The sequence below is a fragment of the Cyclopterus lumpus genome, chromosome 9 (genome assembly GCF_009769545.1).
Source record: "Cyclopterus lumpus isolate fCycLum1 chromosome 9, fCycLum1.pri, whole genome shotgun sequence".
NCBI classification, from domain to species: domain Eukaryota; kingdom Metazoa; phylum Chordata; class Actinopteri; order Perciformes; family Cyclopteridae; genus Cyclopterus; species Cyclopterus lumpus.
Window position 1 is genome coordinate 6631232 of NC_046974.1, and position 22385 is coordinate 6653616.

At 44.1% G+C, this 22385-nt stretch overlaps 2 protein-coding genes across 2 annotated transcripts; both read left to right on the forward strand.

The window, feature by feature from the left end:
* The first annotated feature begins 5061 nt into the window (after positions 1–5061).
* On the forward strand, positions 5062–7163 carry selenoe (selenoprotein e). The gene is made up of 4 exons (XM_034542337.1): positions 5062–5169; positions 5327–5403; positions 6110–6188; positions 7020–7163. The coding sequence occupies exons 1-4, from the start codon at positions 5062–5064 to the stop codon at positions 7161–7163; spliced, it is 408 nt and encodes a 135-aa protein (XP_034398228.1).
* Positions 7164–7844: 681 nt separating this feature from the next.
* Positions 7845–10678, forward strand: zgc:112294 (transmembrane protein 17A). Its single transcript, XM_034542340.1, has 4 exons — positions 7845–8071; positions 8644–8750; positions 9616–9729; positions 9963–10678. Exons 1-4 carry the CDS (start codon positions 7945–7947, stop codon positions 10281–10283), a joined length of 669 nt encoding a protein of 222 aa, XP_034398231.1. The 5' UTR covers positions 7845–7944; the 3' UTR covers positions 10284–10678.
* Positions 10679–22385: the final 11707 nt, after the last annotated feature.

A 22385-nucleotide genomic window follows, 5' to 3' on the forward strand; every position in this document is an offset into this window, starting at 1 on the left:
TCCAACCTGGAGCAGCGGAGAGAGAGAGAGAGAGAGAGAGAGAGAGAGAGAGAGAGAGAGAACGCTGCTGCCTTATTCCAGATATCGAGACGGAAAATGATCACAAGACCAAATGTGTCCAAACCCAAGGAAAATAAGCAGATGGCTTATGTTTTCATGCACTGAACCCCGACTGTGCCGACAATCGGGCCCGTCTGCGACCGACGGACTGTAAGCTCGCGGCAGTCTTTGTTGTCCGAGACGCAAACTTACACTCCAAATATTCCTTTTGCCAAAACCAGTCTCAGAAACACATGTCCATGCAGAGTTTTTTTTTTACTCCCGCGAGAAGATTATCCCCTGTTTTTTTTGTCCGCTTTGCTTTGTGACTCGGAGGCCGCGCAGGTCAAGCTCATTCACACCCTTCTCATCCGCGGCCCGTGCGGTCGGATTCCGTCTGATAACAGAGCCTTAACAGAGGCCGTCTTTGCTTTCATCACGGATGGCAGGGTGTGTGTATTTGTTGTGTCTGCAGTTGCAGTGCACCGGCATGTGAAGGAGAGTGTTTCGCTGTGTGTTTACCGTCACATGGTGTTGCTGGTGTGCACCCGACCCCCTTTACAGCCCTGTTCTACTTCACAGGACAACACTGGAGCCATTATGGGGGAGCCATGTGTTTCTGATTACCCAGACACAGATTAGAGGGAGGGGAGCAGCGGTTGCTGTCTGCCGGCTCCACAGATGTGGCCCGGCAACTGGACACCCTGTCGGTGCAAATCTCTCCTGCCTGCCACCTCTGCGCCAAAAAAACCTTCACGTCCGCTGTGATGTCACCGCGGAGGCCCAGCTAGCTATCGCCTCATCCTGTTCCCCATTTAAAGATGCCGACACTTGAATCTCGGCGGGTGACACGATTCCCACTCGGCCTAGATATTGGGCAAAGAGCGGCGCACTGTCAACGCTGTATTCCCGGACGAATGAGCTCTCGCTGCGAAATCGTAAACACTGTTGTAGCTCTCGCATGTGACCACAGAGGACGTGGGAGGTGTTTTTTTTGTTGCTTCGGCAATGTGATACTTACTTGACCTACGCACAGGTGGTGCCCCCTTCTGTGGGGGGGGAGGTGAGGGGGGGCAGGTCAGGGTCAGAGTGTTAGGATCAATGATTTACAGGACACTTTAGCATGGTGGCTATGTATTAGCATAGCACCTGGACCCAGACTGATGGGACAATAACTTTCAAAAGCACTAGTACTTACTGATCCTAATATGTTTTTAAGATATTACATCCCAAACATCAGAAGTGATAACACATACATTCCTTTGAAGGTGTTTCATTCAAAATTCAGAGCATAAGGGATTGAGGGATTGCCTCAACATGGTGTCTAGCAGCTAGCAGCTAACAGTGCGAGCAGAGCAAACAACGGCACCAGCGCTGACAGATATAATAACACCGTTTACTTGAGCAAAATTAATAAAGACCAGTTTGGATTTTCCAGGCGTTAATGCAATTACCGTGGAGTAAAAAGCTACCATGACGCCGTGAATGCAAGTTTGCACACTTGGACATTTGGACAAAATGATCATGTGACGTTTAAGTGGTTCAAATTCTATGAATGGCTATTTAATGACATATTTGTTGTCCCAGAACAAAACGTGAAACTCTCTTAAGCTCGCGGTGACCACAGATCTTATTTCAGGCATCGAATTCCTACTCGTTTTCATATCAATCATCTAACTCTGGGCAGAAAGCTAATATTTCCCAAAAGGCCAAACTATCCCTCTAAGTAAAGTAATAAGAAGTCTCCTTCAAAGTACAGAAGAAGTATCTCAACATTATTGTTGTGTCTGGTCGAGGAGGAGATTATTCCACCTCAGTAAAAGACCTTCAGCCTTGTCCCACCTTCACCAACGACATAACAAAAACCCTGCAACAAGGTCACTGGCAGCAAAGCCTCCTGGTCATCCGTGCCTGTGCAACACAGATGCCCCGGCCAAGGCCAGCAGCGCCTCGCCGCCCTGTGCGGGTCGGAGGTTCAAGCTCAATCCAACTCAGTGACGTCTTCATTTAGTCCGCCGTGAGCCGTAAATATGCTCATATTCCCCTCTTTGTGTTGTTTTAATTCAACGCGTACTTCACAATCATGACAAACAACATGCCGCAGGGTTAAAACATGCACAGAATGAAACAAGTATTCTACTCCTCCCCTAATAAGAATACAATGACCACGCAGCAACTTTGTAATTTTCTTAACCCGACGTGATGCTATTTTTTACGCGTTGTGCTGGACAAACTAAGTTTTCCAAGTCGAGTAAACATTGTTTTGAACCCTGTACAGTACACGGCGCGGCAACACTCGCATTGTATTTTTATTGAATGAAGCCCTCCACATGGCCTTTACTTCTTTCAACACTGCCTCTCTTCTTTATAAGCAGACTGGAGCGCAGCAGGCAGACAGGCAGCAGGCTCTCCTCTCACCCCCCCCCCACCCCACCCCCATGTTGCCCCGAGGCTCCAGACAGAAAAGCACACACACACACACACACACAGATAGATAACTGTTTATACTCAAAGTTATATATCTTTATTCATCTCCCTTTGGTCATCCTTAAACATATAAATACTCGCTCAAATAAAGCACAGAGAAATAGACACCGGAGTCGAATATGCACATCAATGTGCACATCACAAGACAGCAGACACACACAAACTACTGTCCCGCCGGCTGTGCGGGCCGCATCCGGTGCTTTGGAGAAACAGGAAGTGTGTGCGTCTTCGTGTAACAAGCTCTCCGAGGGAGGCCGGATTACAGTGAGGTGTTTTTTAGCGTTTGATCTTTCTTTCTTCTTTTTTTTTTTCCAGCTGCAAGTGTTTGCAGAACTCCTACTGGAAGGAAACAAAGTTACTAACTCATTTCTGCAGACGTCTTCGTCGTCTCTACGTCTCCGTGACCCTCGAAGTTCTAAAAACGACTGCGTTTTCCCCCTCCGTCAGCAAATTTATAGGAACAACATCCCCTTTTTTGGCGTGCACCACATGATGTAAGCTGGAACATGCCGAATGTGAGCACATATGGTATGCATCCACACATATAGAGCAAGCACTCGGCCCCACCCCCACTGCTCATTGTGCTTTCTCCCCTCTCTCATCGGCTCTTCCTTGCTTTCTTTCTTTCTTTCTCTTAATCGACTATTTCGGTTCCTCCGGGCCCTCGATCGAGCACTGTGAGAAACTGTGTAGTGGGAAAAGAAATACAAACAAATGCAGAGTTTGAGAAGTACATAGGCCCACGGATTTACGATGGCTGCCAAGGGGAGGAAACCCTGTTAAAAAAAGGGGGACTGTTTTACTGCCATTTGACACATAATCTGTAATAGAACATGCAGAGCGCCGGACTCTGAGCTTGCAGAGCTCCGTGTCTGGAAAAGATAGAGGCAGAGTGATGGTTTGGCTTCGGCATTCCGGGCAGGAATGGTTTATTTTAGTTGGAAACATAATTGTCTCTGCGGCTTTCGGATTCACAAGTACACACTTTACCCGCCAAACTGCCTGGAAGAGTCCATGTGGGTGCTGCTGCTCTCTTGTGGTGACCTGATGCACTTGCTTTTTTTTTTTTTTTTTTTCCTTTATTCTTTATTTTATTCCCGCGCCCAGAAGTTGTGTAAACACAGAATGAATGCTGCCCCCCCCCCCCCCCCCCCCGCCCCCCCGCCCCTTTCAGGGTGTTAACACGGCGAATAAATGTGCCGCGCTGTCATGAGGTCTGATTTCATACACGAGAACACGATGGAATTAAACGTTTCCTCTCGTGCGACACTGTGAGGAAAGACTAAACGTCCGTCGCGTTGTCTCCTTGTTTCCGTTGCCGATATGTTACCGGTCTGCGAAACTACTTTAGGATACAGAATGCATTGGTATTCCAAGAAACCTAAACTCTGCAGGACACCATGATATCATTGATTTTTTTTTTTTTTTTTTTAAATCTGCAGATATAATTTAGAGTTCATTTGGGCTGTTTGGGCAAGAAAGAGTTACCACGTGTAATTAAAAATAATGAATGTTAATTACTGAGATTGAGGAGGTTTGAACCGACTGGGCGTCTTGTCCCCTTCGTTCTTCGTGGTATAGCTTCGACGAGCAGCATTCATTCTGTGTGTGTGTTGGCGGCCCCCGTGGACAAAGGCCACTGCGGCGCTTTTTTTTTTTTTTTTTTTAGAAAACAACTGACAGTCTACCCGGTCCCGGTTCTGGTTCTCCCGTGCCTCCCTTCCCTCCAGTGGGCCCTAGATATACATACGGCCTGGGGGGTCTCCAGCAATGTGGTGTCGGTGTTTGCTCCCGGCAAGGGGGGGGGGGGGGGGGGGAACCGATCACTGCCGGAGGCCCCGCTGGGGTTCCTGTTGAACCCGGCGTGCCTCAATTTGGTCTCTTTTTCGGGGGGAATCATATCCCCGACGCCCAGAATTAAGAACAACCATACGAGGAAGCAAAACAAATAAGCATACAGTATTTTCCAAAAGTTAAATATCGGTTACTAAACAACCCTCAGTGTTGAAATGTGCTTCATCAGACTTTCATATGAGAGTTTCTGGTGCATTGCTGTTACAAAAAGTTTGGTTGTACATTTGTGAATATCACATTTCCCGTGATGTGCTGATGATATGCAGCAGCTACGTGGCGGCCTCTTAGTGGTCCTCGACCACTTGCATGTGAACTGTATGGGAAAAAGTGATAAGAGCACAGATGTTGCGCGGTCGATGACATCCGATGTGGAAGAAACCATAAACCCTGAAGCCAGGGGCCTCTGCGTGGCCCCCCGCGGGATCAAAAACAACCTAATGACTCTTACGGCAACAGCCAAAAGAACAACTCGGCTAACCAGTGACCTCCTTCTCTGTTTATAAAGACCGCGTGATGGAAAACCAACCAGAAAGAGTGAGACGCATCCAACACGGGAAGGCACTGCCCCCCCCCTACAGGAATGTGTCATGGTCCTGTCCACCCTGACAAACCGTCCCGTGTGGATTAAAGGGTTACATACAGTTGGTGATAACTTAGGCGAAAGCACTTAAAGAAACTCAAATGTGGGCCTTCTTGGTGCTCACTCTGGCCCTCGGCGTCAGCGCATCAGACACCGACAACGACACGGCGGTGGAGGAGAAGCTCGACATCGCCAGAGGTAAACTTCTGGTGAGTACAGACAGACATCTCGTCTGGTGGGGGGGACACGAGTAAGATGAGGGATAAACCGTGTGCATACAACGCCTGCTTCTGGCGCCCTTTCGATCCCCTCACAAAAGAAGGACGCCGTTTGCTTTAACGACCGTCTTTCCTGTCGTCCCTGCAGGCTCCCAGTGTGGTCGGATGAGGCATAAAGAAAATGCCCGAGCTCCATCACTTTCTTCTGGAGCGCTGGGCATTATAGTATCCTTGTGCGCATCTGTTCCTCAGACGTGACCTTTCCCAAAGGTCACGTCTGTATTTGTATTTGTCTTGCTGATTTCTCACCTTCCCCTCCAGATGCTTCTGGACATGTTTTATTTCTGCTGTCTTCATGTTGGAAGTAGAGGTTAGAAGGGTGGCAGGGGAAGCAAATATCAATCATAAAACAAAGCATACATAAATCCTTTGCAAAGTGGGAGTTCATTCAACTCGCTGGCAAAAATGCAAACATCTTCATTTTTCTTTTTTAGATTGATTTGAATTTTTGAACACCAAAAACAACAACAACAACAACAACACCAACAACACCCCCGCATGTGTGAGTGAATAGATGAGAGATAAATAAAAAGCGCTCTGTGGAATGAAGGTAGACATTGCCAGAGGTAACACACACACACACGACAAGAAAGGTAGTATTAATGATGCACTGATAAGAAAAGACTACAATAAATACAACTTTTTTTCTCATGACCTCTTTCATGAGCAAAACAATGTTTCTAGTAAGTTGCCAAGTCCCGTTGCCAGCTCTCTGAGCTTTTTTTCCAAAACGCTTCCAAGTAGCAATCATGTGGAGCTAGAATTTAAAAAGTGCAGCCCAAAAAACACGGATGGATGCTTTTGCTCTTCGCCCACGCTGCCTACCTGTCGTTTCCCTTGATGCGCTCCCCCTCCCCCCCCCCCCGTGCAGCCACAACTTGGAGTACGATTCATCGGAGGAGAAGAACCCCCGTCTCATATTCTATAACGAAAAGGACGAGGTCGTAAAGGTGAGTTGTCGGAGTTCTGTGAGGATCTTGTGTGTGTGTGTGTGTGTGGGTGTGGGGGGGGGGGCTTATCTGGGGAGCTTTGGGATGTCGAGGCGCATTCAGTAATAAGACGGCTGTGTGTGATCTCCAGATCCTCCGTCAGATACCGAGTCAGGCAGACCCCGAGTGTGTGTTCGAAAGGGCGAGACAGAATGACAAAGATTTATATATTTATATAAAAAACAGACGGCAAGAAACGGGGAGAGTAAGAAAGTCTATAAATGGGAGTTTCTGACATATTTCACGTTGACTTCAAGCGCTTGAATCTGTATTTAGGCCAGCATGAGACAATAGACATGTATTGGGGGGGGCGTCTCTTTGAGTAAACTGTTATCATCCTTTACTGCTGTCATGAGGTTTTCACCTTTTATTTTTTTACTCATAAAAGTCAACAGTGGGAGTATTTCTTTTGTCACATTAATGAGAATCTAATGTTTCCATGTTTTTATTTATTGTTTCATAATGCGGGCGCCCTTTTGAGACTGTAATTTGACTTAATACGAAGATTTATTCCTCGCACTAAATTATTGAAAACAAATAAATGAAAATAAATGTGCAGTACAAGCGCAGGCTCAACGAGTTTGAGTAAAAGTAAATCGGAAAGATATTGAAAGTTTGCAAACACATACTGGCCCTGCAGTAATGTAACTTACATGGCAATGCTCCTTCAAGCCTGAAACCGTGTGTGCGCGCGCGCGTGTGTGTGTGTCTGTGTGTGTGTGTGTGTGTCTGTGTGTGTGTGTGTGTCTGTGTGTGTGTGTGTGAGTGTGTGTTCCCCTCCCGACACGTCAGACTGTTCCCGTGAAGGAAATGAAGGCAGAGGAGATCAGCAGCTTGTTGGACTCACTGGGTTTCTACAAGAGGTCCCAAAAAGGGGAAGAGGTGCCAGAGGAGTTCCAGCATTTCCCCCTGCGCCCCCCCAGGGACGAGCTGTGATGACACCTGGTGGCCGAACCCTGCCGCTGCACCCCGCGGTCACATTAATGACGAGTGTGGGCCCCAAGGCCCAAGACGACAGGCCAGGCCCCATTCCGAGGACTCGCTGGCTGCGTGCAGCGTGCAGTGTGTTAGTCGATGCTGTCTCACTCTGTGTAAAAGCAAATTAAAATACATTAAAAAAAAAAAAAGGCTGTAAAAGACCTTCAATGAGTGGATTGATGCTTTTAATAATCTTGATGTGTCAATGGTATATATGAAAACAGCACAGAATATTAAACACATTGATTACTCATTAATATATATATATAATTAGTATTATTAGTGTGGTCGATATTCTATTTCTGCAAAGCTTAAAGGGACAGTGCAGCCCAACTTGTGTTTGTTTTCCTCCCATCCATACTGCTATTCATCAATCTAGATTTATTCGGTGTGAGTTGCCCTTTTGGAGATATCAGCCTCCTCTTCTTTAATAAATGGGACTATGGCATTCTCGGGATAAACAAAAAACCCACTGTGCATCATAAACGGGCCACTTACTTCCTAACAAGCCCCCCCCCCCCCCCACTAATCCTCAAGCCTCCTCCCTCGCTATAATCTGATTAGCAGTGGAGTCTGCCAGCGTGCGTCTCTGTGTGTCCACTTCTATCCTCCAAGCTGTTGTGTACTCGTGTGACTGAAGACGAGGAGGATTGGCAGCAGACACGGGGAACGCAAGTTTTGGGACCGGCATCCCTTCCCGGACCCGTGGGCTCGGTCACGGTCACCGGCTCTACCCACAATGCCTGTGTTTTACTCACCTGTCCCCGAGAGCCTGCAGATGGGTCTGGCCTACGTGGGAGGCTCTGTGTTCACCAACAACCGGACAGCAGACAGCGACTCCACCAGGGAGCAGGAGGACGCCTCCGGTTGGTCACGGCTTCCACACAGTGTTGTGCAACATTAGTATAGTTTAGTCCGTGAAAATATCATCGTAAAAATACATTATATTAGAGTGTATTATAGTATATTTTTGTATTGTAGTGAGAACGCATATGGAAAAATGTGTAAATTATAGCAGTCCATCCATCATTGACTTCTGGATTTCTGTTATGACATATTTTTTTTTTTTAAATCCAGCTAATTATTAATAATTAATTACATTTTCGTTGTACGATGCTCCTGTGATAAATAATGCACGCGTTGGTCTTTTTAACCATTTATTACTGGTATTATGTCCCTTTTTAAAAAAAAAAAAAAGTCATATGACAAAGTTCTGATGAAATAGCTGAAAAAAGACGCCGCTTACTATTAAAAACATTTGCAGTGTCGGTAATCGTGGATGAGTCATAACGATGTCTGCAATACAGGCACATCTCAAATGGTGTAAACTTGCATTAGAAGCAACTGTCTGCTATGACGAGTTCAAGAGCGCATGACTAGTGAACCCCATGGATACGTGTCGTCTTCAAACCGCCTCCCGTTGGTCTTTGTCTTGCAGTGGTGAACGAGCTGGTTTCTCACCTTCCCCTCCAGATGCTTCTGTACTTCAACATGTTTTATTTCCCCTGTTGGTGGTTTTCTGCTGTCTTCATGTTGGAAGTAAAGGTTAGTAGGGTGGCAGGGGGAAGCAAAAATCAAATCATAAAACAAAGCATAAATCCTTTGCAAAGTGGGAGTTCATTCAACTCGCTATTTTTTTTTTTAGATCCTTCAATTGTGGATTTATTTGAGTTTTTTTTCCTCCTCCTCCTCCTCCTTTCCTCCTCCTCCTCCTCCCCTGCATGTGAATAGATGAGATAAAAGAAAGCGCTCTGTGGAATGAAGGTAGACATTGCCAGAGGTAACACAAACAAGACAGGAAAGGGAGTATTAATGATGCAATGATAAGAAAAGACATACAAATAGAGCAAAACAACATGCACATTTACAAGCACGGGGTAATCAGGACTCAGACAGGAGGTGCAGCATGTTGGTGCAGTACGGCATGCTCAGCCAGTGGGGACAGCGTTGAGCTGGAGGGACCTGGTGGCCACAAAGTGTTAATATGAGTTGTTCTCAGATCAGTTCTCTTGGTCCGGAGGATAGAAAAGAAGAAGAAAAAAGGTTTCCCCATTAGATCTGGTTATGTATTGATCATGTAGCTCATTTATAGGACAGTCACGTTGCATCATTAGTGTGCAAAAACAAAAGAAAAAGTTTTATTTTGGAGGAGAGAAAGAAAGCATTTGTTTTGTGGTCTTTTCATTTTTTTTTAAATTAAAGATCTTTTCAATAATTCTCACCCATAAAGTAGGCTGCTACGACACCCCCCTCATGTTCTATGAGGGTGGTGTCACTCCTCTTTCAACCCCCCCCCGGACCGTATCTTTGGCTGTGTTTGTCCACACGTTGAGAGTCCCGTGAACTGCAAGTTAAAAAAAAAAGAATAAAAGAAGATTCGCCTGACCTCCCCGCTGTGCTTTATTTCCAGTTCTATTATCTTCCCGGGTACTACCAGGCTCTGCTCATAACGGGGATGATCCTCCTCACGCTCGTGGAAGTGGTCCGACTCCATCTGGGCTACATTGGCAACCTTAAAGAAAAGGTAATGCGAACCGACCTCCCCCGTGAACCTCCACTCGGAGCTCCTTTTGTGGACTCGTCTCCCGGATAACGCGGCGGAGGAAGTGGCTGCTTAAGCATTGTGTAAACAATCAGCCCTAGGCAACAACTGTCCTGTTGAGTGTGTGTGTGTGTGTGTGTGTGTTTGTCTGTGCTTTCATCTGGATACAACTGAAGCCCTTGATGCCTGACTGCTTTACTGTATCTTTGCATCAGGTGCCAGAGCTGGCGGCCTTCTGGCTCCTGTCTTTCATGTTCCAGCTGCCAGTGCTGCTGTTCTTCCTGACCGACGAGGGAATCATCATCCTGCCCCTGGAGAGAGCCGTCCACGCCCTCTACCTCCTCTTCCTGCTCGCCCAGATCCTGGCCTCGTTCCTGGCGCTCAGGACCATGACCCGGAAGCTCACCTTGCTCTTCCATCTGCGCCAGTTCGGCAAGGTGGAGAGCTTCCAGCACGCGGGGATGAGCCCCGTCTCCGGGCTGCCCTACCGCCGCAGTGTGCTGCCCGTGACACTCACCCGTGACGTGCACCGTTAGAGTAAAAAGCTGTTTTCAATTAAACCACACACACACACACACACACACGGTATTCTGGGTATTCTCATCTTTTTAGGTGTTTGCGATGTGTTTACAGTACATTCAGTTCACTCTCTGGGTGTGTTTCCGTCTACCTGTTTGGATATTTTAAAATGTGCACATTAAAAAAAAAAGACGATGTAAAATTGGAAAAATGTAATATCTAATATGACTGGCGTTGTTTTAATTGCCTTAAGAGCGCTGCATGAACGAGTCGACAAACCCGGTTCCCTCGTCTCGAAGGCAAACGGGGTAGTGGTGTGTTTTTTGGGGGGTTAGATTGATGAAATAAGGTCTGTAAGGGGTTTTAAAAGTTATGTTCTACAATATAAAAATAAAGTACATCTGTAAATACCGCTATTAAAAAAAAGTGGCTTCATGAGATTAGGTCGTCACGCCGACTAGTCCGACCTTCACAGCCTCGTTGTGTACTCCGTGGTTCGCTTGTAGCCCAATGTTAGCTTCTTACTTCTGCAGATTGCTTTCAGGCTGGATAAAAAAAATGAGGGTAGTGGATGTAAACATGCATTCTGCTAAATATGTGCTTTAACTTTCCCAGAATGCCTCTCTGCAAAACGTGGTTGTGTCAATCTATATGTGTATTGTGACAGCATTGCATTCTGGTCCTTTGAGACCACCTCTGTGCCACATCTCCTGCATGACTTCTGATCGCTGGTGTTAGATGACATCCCTGGAACGAAGCCCGGTGCAATTAGAGCGCCACATTTGCCGTTGGCGTTTAAAAAAAACAACAAAAAAAAACAAGATGAAAAACACCATTTTAGGCCCACTCTAAATGTCAAAACCTGTCGCCGTGCCAACCAAACACAGCAAAATACACCATCAAACGGCAAAAAGTACAAATACAAGGCAGCAAGCACATCGCCTGTAGCTGCTTTTATCCAAAAGTGTTCATGTTTCTCTCTTCTTTAACGATGGTGGATGATGGCGGCTGAAGTGTCGGTAGAACAGAATAGTTTTTATTTCCAAGGTAGTTTATTTCGCCCCCTGAGACAAAGATTAGCAGGTACGTAGAGCAACCTGTTCTTTTGTTTCTTGGAAGGAACAATGTGAGGCTTACACTTTAAAAAAAATAAAAAAACAACTCTCCCTACTCTTTGGTAAGGCGTCCCCACAGTGTACGCTATTACCATTACACTCTGATGAGTGGGACGCAGGAATAACATTTCTTGAGGCCTTTTTTTAAAAAAAAAAAAAAAAAGGGAAAGAGTCTTAAAACCAGCAGAATTGTGTTAAATATTTATGACCACACAGTGGCAGTCAGCGACCGGAGGAGGGATGGCGGAGCAGTGCTGCAACGTCCAACAAGAACAGATCATCATGCCGCACGCGTGCTGAGCCGTGGAAACCCCCCTCTGGCTGTGGAATAAAGGTCACGCCTGTCCACACGTGAATATGATGATGTATCATTTGATAATCTGGGAGATGGGACATCGATTTCATACATCTTGTTGTCTGCACCTCCTCTCTCTCTCTCTCTCTCTCTCTCAGTGTTCCTCCAGGTTTTGGATGGAAACACTCGTTTGTCACACTTTGTTCTCACAGCGAGCTTACAGACACTCTCTGGTGCTCTATTGTTTCTTTGCCGGTGAGAGATTATTTCGTCAACAAGCTGGTTACGGGAGGTTATCCTCTCTACTTTACATTCAGGAGACAACAAGCCGCAGCGGCTGCTGCTGCACTGTTCACGCAGAACAGAAAAGAAAAGACACACACAAAAATAAGACAAAACACTCAAGAGTGGAGGATGTAATGTGCATCCAAAGATAACCTGAAACGTGGAAAAAAAAAACTATTTACTTTTCTTAGATCTATCTTTTGGTTGTCCTGAAGGTTAAAACCTGGACAGTGAAAAAGGGAGCCAATGCAGAAGTGCTTGAAACTTGCATTCTCTCTCACGGCCATCAGGGGGCGACTCCTCTGGTCGCAGGAAGAAGTTTGATCGTATAGAAAATCTATGAGTTAATGACTCTACGTCCTCTGATTTATTCCCTCAGTAAACATCGTAAACATGAATTCATGGATTCAATTGCGAGATGATGATGATGATGATGAAGCAGCTCAGCTTGGTGTTTTAGCACAAAAATAAAAATTAAAGAGCAGAATGAAAAAAAAGAAGAAGATTTTTAGTCCTAAATAAAATCTTGCAAACATATTTACACATATAAATTGTGCCCCTACACATATCTACACTTCCATATCCATGTATGCATCCATACATATTTATATAGCCGTACACATCACATCACATACATATTGTTCGACTGGGAATTACATTTCTATCATAAATGGTATTCAGGGACATCGTTGAAAGTTGTGATCTATTCATTTGGCCCTGTGATATTTCCTTCGTTAATCACCTGATTCTGTTCAACTGCCGGCCAAGCTGGTCTCCTCCCAGTGTGAATACAGAGGGCGGTCTTCAGGTTGTTGGTGGTGTGTTTGTGGTCTGTCGGTACCCGTGGCGCCCGCTTAGGGACTCTAATAAAGAATGATGGGAGCAAGTTGATGGCTTTGGTGCGACCCGTCTCTCTAACATAGGAAGAGGTCAAAACCCTTTTCCCTTCCCGGGGGTCCAACACCTGATCTCAATAATCCTCTAATTGATTATATAGGCGAGCACAGGACCCCAGAACAGCTCCACCCAGTGTACATATTGAGTAAATGCATGTAATTACCACATTTGGCTCTCACAACGACTTTACACTCGACAGAGTGTCGAGTGTAAAGTCGTTGAGGCGAGCGAAGAGCTCAGGGAGAAGTCACTTTCAGCATGTTTATCCCCTCCAGTAAAGCCAAAGAGAAAACAAACAAACACACGCAGGCTGGCAGACGCCGACAAAAAGGAAGCAATTGTGAGAAAAGCTGCAGGCGTCAGAGCCGCGCTCCTCTTCTCATTACTCGGCAGTAATTATACCAAGGAAGCTCTAATTAATCTTATTGTCATCTACTGATTTATTCTGTGTGTCTGTGGCGCAACTATGGCTGTAAAGTGACATCAACGCGTTCAGCAGAGGCTTTTCTCTCTGATGATAATAGTATTTAGTTGCGCCTGTGTGTGTGTGTGTGTCACCTATGAAGCAATAGCTCCTCTCAAGTTCAAGACTGTCCATCACAGAAAGCCGTCGCTCCCGTCATCTCCAATAAGGGTGCGAAGCTCAAAAGGCAGAAAAGAGAGAAGCCGACATCTCCAGTGACACATCTCACTACATTTCAACGTCTTCCGGCAGTAGCATCCACACTGACACAATCTTATAGTTTTTAATGCTACTTTGTCTCTCCCACAATACAGTGAACATATTATCAAAAGGGGAAGTTTACCGGTCCCGATGTCGAGCTCCTATCTCAAAGTGACACGAGTCCGTACTCTCTTAGCGTTGTGGTTTCACCGGGCTGCCGCGGCCCATTCGGCTTCTCCCGTGTCCGGTTTGAACAAGTATGGACTCCTGTTGGAGAGGAAGAAGAGTAACCAGCTGGTGGCGGACAACGGGGTAGGAATTCACAGTGGTCACATCCGCGGCGCCTCGGACCTTTTCGCCAGATCAAAAAGCCTTTGTTTGGTGGGAGTGTGGCGAATAATTGCCTCCTATAGTCGAGGGTCATAATGTTCTTTATCTCGACCAAACATATTGTGTCCCTCAACGCCTTTTTTCTTCTTTTTTTTAAGCATCCTTTTTTTTTTTTTAAATGTGCAACTCCTGATCAAGTCTTCTTCTTCTTCTTCTTCTTCTTCTTCTTCTTCTTCTTCTTCTTCTTCTTCTTCTTCTCCTCTACAATACGGTGACGCAGTGGGTCGTCAGCTGGCCTTCATCGCCTTAATTAAGATTGGGGTTGCAGGCAGCTCGGAGGCAATCATGGGGATGTGACCGACGAGGCCGCGCTTCGCACCAGCAGGAGGAAAATATCAAAGACATGGCGGAGCGACGTCCTCATCGCTCATTTCGGTAATCCCTCAAGGTGGAGACCCCGGACCAAGAGCCCGGAGATGTGCCCGTCCCCTTGATCCCCACGTGGGCGAAGAGCTTTAACCTTCACACACTGTTGTGGTTCAGCTCGTTGTTAAGAGGACTGGTTCGCTCAACACAAACATGTTCTCACTCATAAGAACGGTGCCACCAAAATGCTCAAACACACCCAATCATCTGCTGGGAAAGTGTTGCGCGTTTTGAAATCAACCCACGCTTCCCTTTTTTCTTCTGGTATTCGTGACGACCCCCAAGCAAAATCCAAGAGATATAGAGGGAGTAGATGAATAAAATCTGTTTCACACCAAGCATGGTTTTTCAATCTGGAAAAAAAATTCCGATTCAATCAGCATTTTATTTTGTGTTCTCATTAAAAAAAAGATTGCACACGGACCGGATTTTCAGCAGATTTTCCCCCTAAAGGAAATATGTTTGTTTTAAATGAAAGTGATGTCAAGGTCGCTTGCTGCCAGAAAGGGGAAAAGTCTTTATAAAGACATAAACATAAACATGAGAAATACCTAAAGGAGATTATATGGCTTGAGATTACCCAGCAGGTTGTAATATAGCTAATAACTTCATAGCACTGCTGAGAAACTGCTTTAAGGGTTCATCCCTTGAGTTACCTCTTTTAGTCCTTAAGTCATTTTGGGGTCTGGTTGTACACGGGCTTAGAAACCCTCAGACCAAACGCCATGTTATAAAACCCTTAGTAAATTGGTTTAAGACGAGATTGGATGATGATGAGAAACTGGAAAGCTGTACAAGGCCCATGTTCTCATTTTGAGAGAATATCCAATAGCCTGAATTAGTCGAACCTCTCCATTTAATTTTTTGTTTCATCCACCTCATGGAATGGTGGTGTTGGATTTTCTATGGTGCTGCTGAAAATGACAAAAAGAAAATTTGAATTCAATAAACATTAAGTCATATTAAAGCAAATCTCAAAATTAAGAAGTTCTGCCTGATTAAACTTCTCTGTGTCAAAGACCACCATTATTACCAAAAGATTTAAAAAACACGACATCGAGCAACATCGTAGAAGCTGAAAAATAACCCCCAAAACTGTCCTTGTTTACTCCGGTTTGAGTAATGTTTGCGAAAAGCAACAGTGCCCGACTGTTATTCATTATTTTTTAATTACGCAATGTATTTACGAGCCGCTTTTAGTGAAGATTTGCTCTTCAGTAGCATCGCATGAGCTTATCCTTTAACTCCCTTTTTAACTTCCCCTTTCTTTGATTTCTGTGAGCACCACAATTCATATTCTACTCACCTTTTTTTGATTGTATTAAGGTTGAAATATCCCTCAAATGTATTTCAAAACCACGGGAAAGTAAAACGATCGGCTTTGGTGTTTATTTCTTTGGCTTCTTGAAAAGCTTTCTTTCACCCACTCTTGTGGTTAAAGTAGCCCAGGTCTAATGGTCACAATACACACAGTACAAAATGTACTCATTTGTACACACAAATAAAATTTGTTTGTGGGCACAAATTAAATAATTAAATAATATTGGTGCACAAGGACATGCATTCATTCAACACGCCACCAGCCTCAGGTCCTTGGTGGGAGGAAGCTGTGGATAGAGACTCTTTAATGAAGCTTTTCTTTATCTTGAGCATTGATAAGTCAAGTTGATACGACTTGCTCTGCAATGGAGTTACTGGCTTTCTGTTTATACACAATTTAATTCAATTGAAGCCACAAATTACATTTTGTGTGCACGAGTTGACATAACGTGGCTTTCAAAGTATTTCTATACTGCTATTCAAACACGTCGGCAGTACTAGGAATGCTGTTTCAACACATCTATTTCGTATAATTTACGTAACACGTGTTTTACGTGTGTGATGTTTTTCAATTTTAACAAACTAGATGTAAAAAAATATGGTTCTTGCATTAACTAAAAGGCTCCTACGCCAGTAACGCAACTCATTAAACCATAAACCTAGTCACACGTTTACAACTGACCCACCTCCACAACCGTTTCCATTAGCAACCGACGGAAAAATACTTCCCGAGAACATCCTGTGAGCCTGCAGTGAGCGTCAGGCTGTGAGCCTCCGGCTAAATCCTCCGGGACATCGTTCCCCTTTTCTTACTCGTGTCCCCACATACGGCTGATAGAAAAATGACCTGGCATCTGAAATGAAATGGCAATATAATAGTTGATGGGAACATATGCGTGGCTCCATTCTTTGAAGCCATTCCTATGATCCAAGCATAGCGTCTTTTAAAAAAAAAAAAATTGAGGGTTACAAAATACATATTGCCCCAATTACTGCCTCGAAATGATGTTGGGAAATGAAATTCAAATCACACTCATAAAGCACTTTTTATGTTCTCCACATTTCACAGCCGTGCAGGCTCGGTGGAAAATGTGACATCATACTGGCAGGCAGGGAATATTGAAATTTAGTGGCTGGATATTTTCAATTTGAGGTCTTATTACCTGGGTGAGGGAGAATGCCAGCGCAATCCCCTTCTCCCGGTGGTTTAAATGGCCACTCACCATACTGTTCATATTGATATTGTATCAAGGAGCTATACTGTATTAAATATGCAGAGCTTGATGACACAGGACAATGTACTGGATTCAGACCAAACCACATTAAAGCTGTTATATTCAGTGTATGATTGTTTTTTCCTCTATAATTTGAGGTTTTGAATGGAGCCATTTGCATGTTAACTGGATTCGCTCTCTGCATGAGGAGGATGTTCGTTATGGTCTGTCTGGCAAACTGGAGACAGCCGTGTAAAAGTTGACCCGAAAGCACGAGATGATGAGGATCCCTGCGTTTTGTTCCAAGAGAGGATTTTTTTTTTCTTCTTTTTTTGCATGTATCTGTAATATGCTATGATACAATATAGGATTGCAATACGTCAACGTCGACCTTGCATTGGAGAAAAACCTCTGATTTGAGCTTGAAGGACCATCTCCTTTGATCCACATACTGTATTCCCAAAGGTCAGTCAGGTTTACGTTTGAAAAAGCTTGTTTTATTAGTGTGGTCAAGTCCATTTTAATGATATATCTGGAAACTGACAAATTGGCCTCAGAGGGCTTTATAATCTGTACAGAATACGACATTGTCTAAGCATAGACACTTTGGAAAGGGGAAAAACTAAAGAAGAATACAAAGAAAACAAAGTCTTTAATGAGAGGAGAAAAGGAGACGGTACTTGCCGTGTCAGACGGACATAACAATAGTACAATTACAATACAGAGAACAGCTTGTTATCGCAGTACAGACGCCTTTCACGGGCGTCAATTGTGCTACTTTAACTCATCTCCATTCTTCAAATGTTCCACTTGAGCAGAAGCAGACCTTTTGCATATCTCTGGCAACCCGAATATTATCTTTGGTGGACAAGAGCAGGATGAGAGTTTAATAGTTCAAATGGAAGTTGCCTAGCGAGCTCACAGAAGGAGAACCTGTTTTTAAAAGTTTGGAGTGGTATATTAGGAGATGGTCAATGTACTTCACCTTTTTAGTCTTTTGACCACTGAAAGCGCTTCACACACACACACACACACACACAGTTATTAATCATTCACACACGCCAATGGCTAAGCCTTCGATTGCAGGGGATCGAACCACCGATCACCGATTTTCATATAGCTACATGCATTACTAGAATAACTGCATGAAATATAGACACAAAATAATGATTTCATGTATATTTGCCCGTGCCGTCCTGAAGGTTTGGTCCATCTTGCACATTGTGGAAACACAATAACGTTTAGCTAACCAAAACGCAGCGAAAAGTTAACCTCGCCCCCTCCCGCTCTCACTCCATTACATCCGTTGCTCTGAACATCTAACGGGTGGGATTAAATTAAAGTTAGTTGAAATCCCAGTGCTTCTCATACGGACTGCTAAAGGGTGCCTTTGGCTTCGGCTTTAATACGCCGAGGGGCCCAGGAGTCGGGATATGACCACCTGAGATTAAATTTTTAATACGGTCCTTCAAAGTCCGGCCAGCCATGCGGCACTATAGAAGATGTAAACTATTATATTTCAAACGTAACCACCCATCCAACAACCCTGTCAAATCCTCCGTCCTTGGTGAATTCAACGTGACGGCGTTATTAACACTTACTGAGAGGCAGAGAGTGGGAAACGGTATCTGAAACTCCAGCCAATGGGCCTAAAATAACAGAATGGAATAGGATGTAACGTCTGTGACTCTGATGTTAAAAAAAAGGGACGATTAAAACATTGTGTTTTACAAGTTGCAGGAGGGAATTTCATGAAGAGAGAAAGGAAAAAAAATAAATATTCAAAAGCATCCAATATTCCATGTTTATTGGAATCCAGTGGAGCCTAGAAGAAGACAAGCTGGTATGTCTCATGTTTACTGGCAGCACAACTGATGAATGTAAAGCAAAAATACTTTCTGTCTCCTTAGTTATGAAATGGTCCCAGAAGCCAGGTTGGTCAAACTCAAAACTCACATTACATGACGAATATGTTGTGGCTTTAAAGCAATTTATCGCTTCTTTTGCCAAACACGGAATTAATCTGTAAACGTGTCACGGATTCGGGACAAACGAAAATCAAGAAACATCGTACTTGAGCCGGTGTGAATTGGTTTAGCCCTTTTTTAAAAAATTAATATCTGATGATCAAAGGGTCTGTCATTGAATGAGCAGATGGGGGGGGGGGGGGGGGGGGGTCAAGCATCTCCAGCCTGACGATTGATGGATCTACACAGTAACCTTCTGTTGCAGGGACTGAGCACATGAACCATCATTCTTTCATCCCGCTACAGGCAAAGACAGAGGGTACGCCCCCAAGTCTCTTAATCGCATCCCCGTTTTCCGGATGCACGGAGAGACCAATGGAGGAGAGAGGATGCTGAACTAGAAAAGCTATCAAAGCTGCCAAAAAGTAGCCTACTGATGCCTTCGTTTGGTTAAAAGGAAGGTCAAAAAGCTTTTTAATTTGTCGTTAAGTAACATGTCATACAGAGTTTTGAAGTGCAGGTACGCTGATATGGCATCACATAGTATTTGTGGCATCCATTGTTAATCTATGATATGGACAACTAAAATCAAATATATATATATATATATATATATATATATTTTTTTTTTTTCATCTCATTGTGAAGTTCTGAAACCTCATGTTGCATATTTCCGTATGAACTTGGAAGTCCAAATCTTCTGACATTGGTGTCTCTTGATTGTTACTTTCTTTGATCTCAACATTCTTTGATCTCAACACATCTCAACAAAGAACGTGAAAACTACGAAATGACTTTGAATACAACGATATCATTTGGCTCCTTTTTAAAAAAATATATTTGGCATCAGAGTTATCCAAGCGGAGACGAAGCGGTCGCCGGCCCGCCAGACGGGACTTTGAGGGGAGTTCAGACAAAAGTATTCAAGCCTTTTTTTTTGGTCCGTGAGATTCCAGGAGGATAAGAGGAGTCACGCTAATTGTGTGCAAATACCCCAAAACAACATATCTTTTAAATATATTTTTGAATTATACTATTATGCAACTCCTAACTCGCCAAGAAGTACTCTCATTTTAACCTACATGTTGTGTTTTGGCCACTGAGTTTCTGAGAGTTCTCCACAGGCGCTGATGGGAAAACATGTTTTAACTGTGATCGCTGGCTAGATGATCGAACTGCCTTCAAGCTGACAAACGGCCGAGGTAAAACACGGCAGAGGGGCGATGCAAGGTGTTTGAAGAAATATATATATATATATATATATTTTCCATCCTGATAATTATCTCCGCCCGGAGGGTCATGCAATCGAGTCACGTGTGTAAACGGCATTATAATTATGGGGGGCGGCTTTATACTGGCATTGACTGCTCGCCGACTCCTCGCTCACCACTCCTAACCAGTAGGGGCCACTGTTGATCACACAGCTGAGTGCTTTTCAAACTTCCCCCGACAACGGATGGGGTGTGGGGGGGGGGCATACATTTGTTTAGGTTTAGACCCCTTTCAGGCCATTCATTAGCCTGCACTCGTGAAGCACCAGTCAATCACAGAGCGGAGATTAATATTCATGGTCGTGAGAGAGGGCATAACGTAGAGCAGCATTTAGATTGTTCATAAAATATTGATTCAAGCCGCGTAGATTCCAATTATGAACGGTTTGTTGATATTCTCCGGCTCGGTCTGAAACCGTGTCGACTTGTATTCCGACCACGAAAAAAAAATAATGTGGACGAAGAAAAAAAAAAAAAAAAAGTTTTTTAAATTCACTGGCTGTTAACCTCTTTAAAGCCTCCAGTTAATGCACCTTAACCATCTCATGCATATGCGTAATGCTCGGCCTGGTATTGCCTAGCCCGGGGGCCACTGGTAGCCTCCTGGGACGAGAGCGTCTTCAATTCAATTAAAACTGGAAGTTCGGTGACTCCTGATCCAATCAAGCTGTTGGCTGCGGTCCATGACCATGACGTGAATGATAATGCCACTGAAGACAATCGCAGAGACGGACAGAAACATGAGACTCTGGTAGAGACGTGTCGTAGGCGAGCGATGCACATCTTAAAAGAACTGGAGGTGAAATCATAGAAACATTTGAAACCATTCGTATATCTATAAGTCATTGAATAGAGCCAGTTTGAATAGAATTAAAGACTGGGGAGAGGGAAAAGCGCTCGGAACCCTGTCGGCTAAGTTCGCTGCTCATTGTCAACGGTCCAATTAGTCAATTAAAAACTAAATATTATTGGTTTTGGGCCCAAAAATATTTAGTATTGGAAGTTGTGATCACAATGTCAAACTGTGTTCAAAGCTCAGCACTCTTCCTGGGGGTTTAATAACTATACAAATGGCACGTTTCATCCTTTTTTTTGTCACGTTTGACTCAAAAATTAATTCACATTTAATCAATACAGGCGTGCGTCTACACCAGCCATAAAATGATTTAACTCACATTTTAGAAACATAAATGATAAGTGATCCAGGTGTCTTCTTAGATTAGATTAGATTCTTAGAATAGATTCCTTCCATTTCATGCTCTCAACTACAATCATTTACTTAATATGATCATATTTTTGGAGGGATCTACAATATGCGTTTTGAAGGATCCACCATGTGACGCTGATGCGACAGAAAAAAAAAACAACGCTATAGAAGCTGAATCCTACAGATCACAGGGACTGGCGTTGAAAGTTAAAGGGGTGTGCAGAAGTGTATAAAAGAATAAATTAATGAGCTCACAAGTTGTCTGATCAACGAAAAAAAAAAGTGGAATTCTCCTCACGGCATCTCATTTTGTGCTGCAGCCCAGAGAGGAAAGATGTTCCTCTGCTGCTGGATGTTATAATCCATAGTGTGGTGCCACAAGAGAGGAGCTTTCTGTTAAAATATTAATGATATATATACGTGAGGTTGTGCAGTCACCACACAGTACAAAGCCTCTAATATTTTTACCTCGTGTGACCGCCTTGTGCACGGAGCCGCTGAGCCTCTGAATCTGCAGTTGGTGGATAGTATCCCTCCCTGCAGAGGAAGGCAGACAGGGGTCACCGGGGGTCACGTCTCTCTAAATGCTACGATCCACGCTCCGTGTATTATAAAAAATATTACCAACTGCTCGTGAAACTGACTACCAGTGGCCTTTTTTCCCCCGCTTGCTGTGACCTTAAGCTTTCAATTAAGAGCTTTGTAAAGGTGAAATGACGAGGCTTTTTTTTTTTTTTTTCCTAACTCGATCTCATTAGGTACAGGATCACCTTTCCGTCTTTCGTGGGAATGGAAAGTTACAGAACCTCACCAACAAGCTCTGTCGCTAGTGTTCACAGCGACTTTTGGTCAAAACACAGAGCTTTTTTAAAAAAATACCATTATTTTTTATTTTCCCAGTACATAAACTCTTTTTATAGATATTGACATACTTCCAGTTTAAGGCCCCTCCACGAGGCGTTACACCACACAGGTGTTTTCACTTATTTGGGCTGATTAGACGTCTGACATGTACAGGCTGCTCTTGATTGACAATTTCCTTTCGCTGGCCTGTTAATTAGTTTGTTGCACCTTTTTTTTTTTTTTTTGTTGCTTTTTTCAAGCCGGAGACACCGCTACGTAATTAAA